Below are 10726 nucleotides of genomic sequence, written 5' to 3'. Positions count from 1 at the left end.
AATTAGCCGTTGAAAACTGATGGATTTTCAACCGTCAAAATTAAGTTCGATAGATGGTGAGGTTTCGTATTTCAGAACGTGCTCATTTTTGGTAGGTATGTAGAACTTTATAGGAGGAACGTATCCACAAAATATTAGATTCAAATTCGTTACGGTTTAGATTTTAATAGGAAAAATGACACCAAAAATGTGAGATAGTGTGATTATAAGGGTGTGAGTGGATCCCGTGCACAATATCTTAATTTGCCAAAGGGGTTAAAGAGAAAATATAATTAAATATAGGGACTTGAAATATAAAAAATAAAATAATAAAGAATTATTTTATAAATGTTACCTTGGGATGTGTGTACATCTATTAGATAATATCCAAGGGCTAAAAGGTGCACCCTTATAGTTCTTGTCATGAGGGTGACCTCGTCACAGCACGGCTCATGTTACAAATGCACTTCCAGTACACCATATGATAAGTTTTAAGTTGCCAGATTCCACTATAAATAGTCTAAACTCTTCACACAGAAATTTTGGAGAAAGAAGAAGACTAATAAAGGCAAGCCTGCAATTTCCTAGAAACATGTTAGTAAACCCAAAGAAGAAGGTGGTATGGGATTCAGAGACCTTAAATTCTTCAATAGAGCCCTTCTTGCAAAATCTGCTTGGAGACTATGCACTAATACCACTTCTGTTTGTGCATTATATCTTAAAGCCAAATATTTTCCAAATAGAAAGGTGTTTGATATAAAAGATAATCCAAACTCAACTTGGTCTTGGAGAAGTATGAGCTCAGAACTACAATTTATCAAGAAATATAACTGCTGGAGCATAGGAGATGGCCACGAAATTCAAATATGGAGTTACGGATGGATTCCAGATTTGTCAGTACCACCTTCACCTAAATCAGGGCCACTGATTATCAAAATTATACTTATGTTCATCAACTCTTCTCAGATTCAGGATGATGGAATTATGATCTTACCTACTATCTTTTTGAATCCCCAGTATCAAGGCTTATTCTCAATATTTCTATCCATCCGCGGCATGAAGACAGGTTGGTTTGGACCCTTGAAAGAAATGGCTTGTTTTCTGTGAAATCTGCATATCGAAAGATGTTTGAAGAGCAAAATATTGGTCAATCTGTCAGTCACAGAATGCAAGGAATCTATAAAAAATTGTGGAAACTTTCTTTGCTGCCAAGAATTGCTCAATTTCTTTGGAAGTGTATTAAAGATATTCTTCAAACTAGAGACAAGCTGGTTTATGTTATTCAGAATGGAGACCATAGCTGTCCACTACGTGCTCAAATAATAGAGATATCTTCTCATAGGATTCTGCACTGCAATACTTCCAGAGCAGTCTGGTTTGCTGTTCTTGGAATTCATATCCAGCTAGATGTAAATATTGTTGAATGGTTTTGCAGTTGGTTTGATAAGCTGACAACTCATCAGGTTCCACAAGATGTAATCTGCAAGATAGCAATAGTTTCCTGGTGCATTTGGACAACTAGATGCGACACTGTTTTCAAGGGTTGGAAGGTTGCAGTTGATGCAATTATTCATAGATGCAAGTTAGAGATTGAGCTTCATCAGAAAGCACCTCCTAGTTTGATCCCTCAAGTCATAAAACAGTGTAGAACTAATCTGCACTGGTCGCCTCCAACTGTAGATACATTTAAAATTAATGTTGACGGTTCTTTTCATTATGATCTAAAAACTGGAGGCATTAGTCTTATAGTTCGTGATTTTGCAGGTACTCACAGAGGGTCCAAATGTATCTACCTAGAAGCAACTTTGAGTCTAGAGCAAGTGGAATGCAAAGGTCTATGGGAAGCAATGAAATGGGCGAAAGAAATGAATCTGGAGAAAGTAGTCTTTGAGCTGGATTCGCAACTAGCTGCAGATGCAGTGAACAAGGAAAGACTCAATATAGACTGGAGAATTCGAAACATGCTTTTGGACATTAAAATTATTTTTGCTAATAATAGTTTCTGGCATTGTAGTTTTGTGCGTAAGAAAAAAAAATGAAGTAGCAGATATACCGGCAAAGCTAGCTAGAGTTTCTTGCCTTACCAGTGTGGTTATTATCCATTCCTGAGCAGATTCTATGTCAAGTTCAGGAAGATGCTAAATTTGTAAACACCGAAAACTAATCAATACATTTCTTGCTTAAAAAAAACAAACTGGGACCACGATTCCCAACTCAACTTCACCAGTTAGTTGCTTTAAGCAATGGTCTTGCCTATCTCAAGGGGCAATATGTAGAATTGAAAGCAAGAATTATAACCTAACAAACATCCTAAGAACTTTTATGAAGCTATTGTCTGTCCTCCTGAGATAACTTTTTGTTTTAAAGGGAAAAAACCATAATACTTGAAAAAGCCTTAAACTAAAATTTTAGTTTTGCAATTTCAATTGCTTGTACGTAATGACTATACCAATAAATAGTATGGTACAGCAATTTTGTAGAGAATTTAATTCTAAGACAAGTCAATAGGACGATTCTTTTTTTCTTATATATAAGGTTCATTGGAAAATTCAAGACATATTCAAACCAAGAAATCATAACATAGCTATAAGAACAGAGGACATATTAGATAATTTTTACGCTATAATCACAATGGAGAACGGGAAGAAGAGGTTGGCTGTGTTGGTCGGATGCAACTATCCGAACACGAGAAATGAGTTGCACGGTTGCATAAATGATGTATCAAGCATGAAAGACGTACTTGTGAATAAACTTGGTTTCGAACCAAGTAACATTGAGCTCCTAACTGACCCCCCTGGGTCTTCGATCATGCCTACAGGAATGAACATAAAAGCAATGCTCAATCAAAAATGGTTGATCGCGCTGAGCCAGGAGATGTATTATTCTTTCATTACAGTGGACACGGAACGAGAATTCCTTCATATCATGGTTTTAAACAGGATGAAGCCATTGTTCCTTCTGATTTCAACCTTATTACAGGTAATTTAGTGATGTTCGTCAGTTTACAAATGACAATGATGAACTAATGTTTGTAAATACTAACTAAGATATAACCTGAACATGTTTATTCAGATGTGGATTTTCGACAACTTGTCAACCGTTTACCAGTAGGATCAAGCTTCACCATCCTATCCGACTCATGCCATAGCGGTGGACTGATTGACAAGGAAAAAGAGCAAATTGGTCCTAATGAAGATAACCCCAAATCACTTCCTACTCGTCCTACTCCGAAGGAGATCCCTTTTGACGCCATCTTACATCACTGATCATCAATTTCCGGTGTTCAATCATCAGACGTTGGTCTTCATATGATGGAGGTGTTCGGCAAGAAAGCGAGCATCAAATTTCAACTACCTAAGGCAGAAATTGACCATTTAGGCAGGTCTGATTCCGGGATCCTACTAAGCGGGTGTCAAGCAAATGAGACATCGGCTGATATCAACCCAATGGTCCGTGGCGGAAAGGCCTATGGAGCATTCAGTAATGCTCTTCAAACGGTTTTAAAGGAGTCTGGAACCAGTATCAGCAATAGAGAATTGAAAATGCCAATGCTCCATTCTTGCGAGAAACATCATAAAAACAGCTAGCCCATACACATCAATCATGATAGTGATTTTCAATTTGTTATGAAAATCTAACTTCATGATGTATGATTTTCATGTTTCTGTTCTTGCTTATCCCCATAGATTGCTACCTCTGCAATCTTCTTGAATAAAACTTTCTAAAATTCAATAAATAAATAAAAGTAAATGCATATTGTGTTTCTCATGGAAGAAATTAACCAATAAAAGCAATAAGGTAAGACGCAGGAATACAGTTGCCTCACTAGTATGTTTTTTCAGGATGAAGTCGAGAGCAAAAAGATTTAATGCACTCAATGGGTTACTCCCCAATAAATAGATTGATTTATTTATAAAATTTTTTTTGGACAGGGTATAATTAGAACAATTAGCATCTCTAATTGCAACTTAAAATGCAGACCCCTGATTCTGTGATTTTCCGGACAACATGTCCTTGGCCTCATTAATCTTCGTAGCAAGATATGCGCTACCACCATGATCAGGGTGGTTGGCCACCATCACTCTCCTGTGAGCTTCCCTTATCTTCTCCATGGCATCCCGCTCTCTACAACCAACAGATAGACATACCAAGTGTCAAAACCTAGAGAAATGTCCATGTCTTAATGTAATAGTTGCAATCTTGTAAAACCCAGTAGTAAACTAAACGCCTATTAATTTATTGTATGCATCAAATTAGAAGTACTCCTACACAGTCTTTGCACGAACGGATCACACAATCAACTGCTAACTCTCCAGGATTACAAGATTCGTTTTGACAAAAGATTGACACTTTAAAATCCTATATAATTTGGCTATAGTTAATTGAACTACTCCAGCTCAGCTGTAGATTAGGTGTAAAAGCAGAAGTGTTTGTTCTTGGAAATTGCAAGGGTCAATGGTGCAAGAAGTATTAAGCCACTCAACCACAATCAATCTAAGCTGTCGCGTGCTGCGAAAAATTCCCTTTTGTGGCAGCTGCGAAGAGGGAAAATGCCGTTCTAGATAGTAATTAGAGAAAAATTGCCCTTTGTTTGGCTCCAAGGATAAGCAATTGACCAAATTAGTAATTAGGACATATCACTTGACAGTAACGTACCTGATGCCCAGAATTAATGCTGCTTCCCGGCTTGTCATGGTGGGCTGAAATCCACCCTCATAAAACCGGCGTAACCGCGGTACAACAGGGCGAGCTTTGTAAGCCTGCCAGCTTCGTATCAAATATCTGCCTCCCAAGGCAGCAGCTGCCACGGAGGCACCTGCTACTATAGCAAGAACCTGAAGCAAAGAAGAGGAAACAGTAATTAGAAAATAATTCTTAAAATACATGTTATGGATATCGTCTTAAAAGAATTAGCCCGCCCAAACACTATTTAACTCAAGTATGGATTTGACTCTACTAGCATTAGCAAAAAGCAGTTCTGAGACATCCATCAGTTTAGAAAACAATCTTTACCAATTGCTCTTTTGGCATTTTAGTCCTGGAACAATGGACTGCTAAATGGCTGAATGCCAACCAGTGAGCCTGTTACGAAATCTGAGGATAGCAGCATATATCTTTACAGAATTACAAATAAGTCGGACAAGTCTTTTCAACGACTAAAGACAAATAGTTGCAAACTACAACACTGGCTCAGCTTATTAAAGTGTTACAATGGCATTTTGAATTCGAAGCCTTGTAGAAGATACACAGTATCACAACTTTAAATGAGAATAACTGGATATATCAAGAGGGAAGGACATTTGTTAATGTGGTTGTCTAGTTTAAGATTTTGAAGAAGCCATTTTGGATTATACAGAATTACAAGATGTCCGGTTTTAATCTGCACCACTGATCGTCCAAAAGTAAGGAGGAAAAAACCTAAACTTGAACATAAACATAGCCCTATGTACTTTGACTAAGTTAATTCATCCAGAATTACATATCCACAACCAAAAAGGTGTTTCAACCATACGTCAGTTCAATATGCAAATCTCTCGAATTGCAACATAAATTTAGCAGAGAGTTAGACTATGCTTAAATATATTTCATATCAACTAAATCCTGCGATGTTTTAATGATCTGAAAATTTATACATCAAAATAGTTTGTGGTAATATGAGACCAGCACATCAACTTAGCTTTCTAAACTGAAGAACTAACAGCATCGTAACAGCAACAACAACAAAAAAAGAGACAAAAATGATCTTACCATAGCACAAATTCCTGGACTTGCTCAATTAGACCAACAAAAAGCACAACGACTGCACATGAAAATAAACAAAAATTAGGCTTACAAAAACTGGAAAAAAAATAATGAAAAACAAGAATAAAAAAAATCAGAACCCCAGTTTTAAGCTGAAAAACAATTGGGCAAAGAGAAAGAAAAGAAACCGTATTTTTCAAAATAAATACTACCTCGGAACAAAAAACAAAATGAACAAATTTGTAAATCTTACCTGAGAAAAATATCACCTTTTTCCCTTCACTGGATTGGATTTTCGGAAAGATTTGATTTTTCGGATACAGTATCACTATTATACTTCTTCTAAAAAATCAAGGTCTTGATTTCAAACTTTTGCAACAAGAAAAACTAAAATAATTTTGAGTCTTCTCAAATCTCCAATTTGTAGTGCAACTTTCTTTACAGTCGTACGTGAGTCGGGTTTACGTTCGGGCAATATGTTGTTGGACACATTTTAAATGAAAAGCCCATGCCTGAAATTACAATTAGTACACCAAGGGCTAACTAATGCTATAATACTGTACGACTCTGCTGTAAGCAAAAACCCTAGAGTGAAAAACCTCCCATTTCAAGTGTACTAGGGTTAGCTAATGTGAATCTCCTCTCTTCTCCGTACAGATCTAACAAAAATGGGATTCATATCATCATCTGCAGCGAAAAAACTTTCATGGAGAACTAATATTACCACTCCCACGCACATTTTTAGGGTTTCTAATCCCTGTGCTCTCAAATCCCTACTTGGTTTCTGCTCAAATGCAGAAACTCCAACCTCTGAAACCCTTTCTTCTTCTGTACAAGATAAAGAAAATGCAGTCTCGGAAGGAAATGAAAATGATGATCAAGTCACCGTCAATAGAATCCCAAGAGGTAAGAGACAAAACCAAGAAAAATTAGAAATTATTATTTCTAGAATGATGGCGAATCGAGCTTGGACAACTAGGTTACAAAACTCAATCAGAACATTAGTTCCTGAATTTGATCATACTCTTGTTTATAATGTTTTGAATACCGCACGCAACTCTGAACATGCTTTACAATTCTTTAGATGGGTTGAGAAGACCGGGTATAGACATGATCGATCAACTACTTTGAAGATTATTGAGAGATTAGGTGGTGATTTGAAAAATAATCATGCCCGTTGTATTCTTTTAGATATGCCTAAAAAGGGTCTTCAATGGGATGAAGATTTCTTTATTGAGTTGATTTATAGTTATGGTAAATCTGGAATCGTTCAAGAGTCTGTCAACATGTTCCAGAAGATGAAAGAATTAGGAGTCGAGAGGAGTATCAAAACTTATGATGCTTTATTTCAAGTTATTTTGCGTAAAGGAAGGGAAGCTATGGCCAGGCGTTTTTTTAATGCAATGCTGCAAGATGGTGTAATGCCGACATGCCGTACCTATAATATCATGATTGGTGGTTTTTTCCTGTCAGAGAAGGTCAAAACAGCAGAGCGATTTTTCAAAGAAATGCAGGAAAGAGAGATTAGTCCGAATGATGTTACTTATAATACTATGATTAATGGGTATTCCAGGGTTAAACAGATGGAAGAGGCTGAGAAATTTTTTGTGGAAATGAAAGAGAAAAAATTCGTCCCTGATGTGATTAGTTACACAACAATGATCAAAGGTTACGTTTCTACTGGTCGAGTAGATGACGGGTTGAGGCTGTTTGAAGAGATGGCTTCTGCTGGGATCACACCAACCGATATCACTTACTCAACTCTTCTTCCAGGGCTTTGTGAGGCAGATAAAATGCCAGAAGCGCACAAGCTTTTGAAGGACATGGTGGCGAAACACATTGCTCCAAGGGACAAATCAATCTTTTTGAGATTAATATCATGCCAATGCAAATTGGGAAATATGGATTCTGCTACAGATGTTCTTGAAGGGATGAATCAATTGAACATTCTTACTGAGGCAGCTCATTATGGTGTTTTGATTGAGAATTTTTGCAAGGCCGGGTTATATGATAAAGCCATAAAGTTGGTGGACAAAGTTATTGAGAACGAGATCCTCTTGAACCCAAGAAGCACCACAGAAATGGAATCTAGCGCTTATAACCCAATGATTGAGTATCTTTGCAACCATGGGCAAACAGGGAAAGCAGAAACATTTTTTCGGCAGTTGCTGAAAAAGGGTATCAAGGATCCTGTTGCATTCAACAACTTGCTGCGTGGACATTCAAAGGAAGGGTCACCAGAAACAGCACTTGAAATTCTCCAGATCATGGGTAGACGCGGTGTACCTTCAGATGCCGATGCTTATAGGGCTCTCGTTGAGAGTTTCTTGAAAAAAGGAGAGCCAGCTGATGCCAAGACTGCTTTGGATGGTATGATAGAAAGTGGGCATACCCCAGGACCGGAGCTGTTTAGGTATGTCATGGAGAGTTTGTTTAATGATGAACGAGTGCAAACAGCAAGCAGGGTAATGAAGAGTATGATTGAAAAGGGAGTGAAGGAGAACATGGATTTGGTCCCTAAGATCTTGGAGGCACTTTTCATGAGGGGTCATGTTGAGGAAGCCATTGGGCGAGTTAAATTATTGTTGGATCATGATTGTATTCCTGATTTTGATAGTCTTTTGAATGCTCTTTGTGAAAAGCGGAAAACAATTGCTGCCCAAAAGTTGTTGGAATTTGGGATGGAGAGGGATGATTGTACCATTAGTTTTTCAAGTTATGATAAGGTATTGGATGCTCTTCTTGCAGAAGGAAAGACCTTAAATGCCTACTCTGTTTTGTGTAAGATATCAGAGAAGGGTGGTCTCACAGATAAGAGTGAGGATCTGATTAGGAGCCTAAATGCAGAAGGGAACACCAAGCAAGCAGACATTCTCTCTAGAATGATGAAGGAAGGAGATAATGCATTTATTTCTAGCAAGAAAGGAAAGAAAAAAGTTGCAGTGAACTTCTGATTTTTTCTCTTGGAGGAGCAAATTGGCGATTGCCATTCACTCTCTTATCAGATTAATTATGGGAGGTGACTTTCTTGAGCCGAATAACTTGTGCTGAGTTTCTAATTATTCAGTAATTTCTTTCAATGTTTTTTGATACTTTTCGTTTATGTAAGCCGAGGCTAGTAGGCTGAAACTTTGAGGTCGATTTTTAGTTAAATCTTTTTGGTACTTGTTCTGCTGCATCTTTGTTGTTTCTTTATCTCAAGGTGAACAATCATCGAAGACTGGGTTAAGTAAGCGTCATCACCAGCGAATGCGTCTTGAGCCGCATTTAGACTGCTAGTGTCGTCTAGCAAGAGTAGTAGTGATTCTCAGCCATCCTTAGAACTGAACTGCAGTTGCTTCTAATTCAGATTTGGAAAATTGTAGTGACTTCTTACAGTTGATATACAATGCGTAATAGAACAGTTCTTGACTGCTGTTTTTCATCCTTCCTTCTGATTCAGTTATATCCTTATTCTTTTTTTAATACATTAATTTAATTCTTAAATACTCATGTTCAGCCTTTTTATTGCAGAGAAGTTTTAAATGAATATCATTCAAATAGTAGTATTTTGTATCTCTTCTTTCTTCGATATCTTACAACCATAGATTCTGCAAATCTCATAGTACAGATATAATGTGTTAATGGAACAGAGAGATGCCGTATAAGCAGAAATGAATTCTTTCTTTCATGTAGTCTTTCTCAACCTGGCAGTCCTGGAATCTCAGGAAGTCTCATCGGTTCAAAGGCAAGTTTTTTTTTCTCAGTTCTTAAAGCCTATTCTTGTTTCTCAAAATTCATTTTGCATGAATTCATATTTTTTATATACCCAATTATGAATTTGTTTCAGTTGATTGGTAGTTTCTGAGTTTGAATGGTATCTGATAAAATGACGCCTTAAAAAACTCGTATAAATTTTTGTTTCCTTACAATCAAATCTTTATACAATATCCTCTGCATTTTAATAGTCATACTCCTTTAGTTTGGCTTGTACTATATATCAATCAAAGTGAAAGGTGTGAATTTTTATAGTCCTCTAAAATACAACCTTCTCTGTTGAAAGCTTCACATATACTTGGGCATAGGCAATTAGGCACAACCCCGGGACTCAGCGACAAAGCTCAAGGCGCTATCTAATGCCTCTGTGCACCAACTAGGTAACTACTTAACTGCCTTCTCTGATAAAGACATCAACTTGATCATAGACACAGACCCAACCCTTCGGCTATCAATTGCCACCCCAGCCAACTACTTAAGGGTGTCTCCGTGATTCGGGTGTTTTTGTGATTCTCCTCTTTACTATAGTAAATGCTCCACTTATCCAGATTGTAAGTTTAAAAAAAAAAAAAACTGTATCCTAATTCATATTAGGTGTTTTCTCAGACTGCAGCAACCTTGTCAGTGTTACTATAAAGTGCTTAGCCAAAATATTGAGCCCAATAATACTCAACATTGTACCACAAAAATATGTATTGGGAATATACAGAAAATCTGAACTATCTTGACATGTTAACTTTAGCACTCAACCAAGAAATAGAGATCTAGTTTTCAGAGAAGAAAGAAATAAGGCTACATTTCTATTGAGTCATTCGTAAAATTTCAATTTTCATGACTTCAGAAACTTCATTTATTAGACTTGCAGTAAGCATCATGTTTTTTATAGTGCAAAAGTGATAATTTACTGGAGCTGTTCCTAGAAGAACAAATAATTCAGTAAGATCTAGTGTTTATGTCCCTTCAGTTGTGAGGATATACAAATTCTTCGTTCGGCAAAGCATATCTAAAGCTCCAAAAAGTTCAGGTAAGACTCATGTGCCATATGTTTTCTAATCCATGGATCACTTACACCATTGCCCGGTTCCTGTTATTTTATCTGTATGTCATCAAGAGTCAGATACCATTTGCAATTCATTTCCTTGGCTTTCCATCTGGTAACTGGTAAGGGTTCGCTCAAGTAAATGTTAACAAGTTTAAGTGGGAACCCGATACAACTAGATAAGCCACATCTTATTTGAAAAGTGTCTCA

At 37.0% G+C, this 10726-nt stretch overlaps 3 protein-coding genes across 3 annotated transcripts; 2 read left to right on the top strand and 1 right to left on the bottom strand.

Moving 5' to 3' along the window:
- Positions 1 to 2553: 2553 nt before the first annotated feature.
- On the top strand, positions 2554 to 3822 carry LOC113287456 (metacaspase-9-like). Its single transcript, XM_026536218.1, is given in 3 exon segments — positions 2554 to 2820; positions 2823 to 2958; positions 3052 to 3822. Coding segments are annotated over 3 exon segments (861 nt in total). The 5' UTR covers positions 2554 to 2610; the 3' UTR covers positions 3567 to 3822.
- Positions 3823 to 3831: 9 nt separating this feature from the next.
- Positions 3832 to 6170, bottom strand: LOC113287457 (mitochondrial import inner membrane translocase subunit TIM14-2-like). Its single transcript, XM_026536219.1, has 4 exons — positions 5975 to 6170; positions 5728 to 5779; positions 4636 to 4814; positions 3832 to 4104 (listed from the first exon to the last, which is right to left on the bottom strand). The coding sequence occupies exons 2-4, from the start codon at positions 5728 to 5730 to the stop codon at positions 3948 to 3950; spliced, it is 339 nt and encodes a 112-aa protein (XP_026392004.1). The 5' UTR covers positions 5731 to 5779; positions 5975 to 6170; the 3' UTR covers positions 3832 to 3947.
- A 94-nt stretch (positions 6171 to 6264) lies between these two features.
- Positions 6265 to 9144, top strand: LOC113287455 (pentatricopeptide repeat-containing protein At2g37230-like). Its single transcript, XM_026536217.1, has one exon. The coding sequence runs from the start codon at positions 6390 to 6392 to the stop codon at positions 8673 to 8675; it is 2286 nt and encodes a 761-aa protein (XP_026392002.1). The 5' UTR covers positions 6265 to 6389; the 3' UTR covers positions 8676 to 9144.
- The last annotated feature ends 1582 nt before the right edge of the window (positions 9145 to 10726 follow it).

Source organism: Papaver somniferum, chromosome 6 (genome assembly GCF_003573695.1).
Source record: "Papaver somniferum cultivar HN1 chromosome 6, ASM357369v1, whole genome shotgun sequence".
NCBI lineage: Eukaryota > Viridiplantae > Streptophyta > Magnoliopsida > Ranunculales > Papaveraceae > Papaver > Papaver somniferum.
The sequence above is the reverse complement of the archived record's forward strand: the minus strand, read 5'-3'. Positions and strand labels throughout refer to the sequence as shown.

Bases quoted from the DNA above. Each gene is read 5' to 3' on its own strand.
- LOC113287457 (XM_026536219.1), bottom strand. The intron at 4,105-4,635 runs GTACGTTACTGT...TGTTGGTTGTAG, and splicing joins GCATTAATTCTGGGCATCAG to AGAGCGGGATGCCATGGAGA.
- LOC113287455 (XM_026536217.1), top strand. From the start codon at position 6,390: ATGGGATTCATATCATCATCTGCAGCGAAAAAACTTTCATGGAGAACT.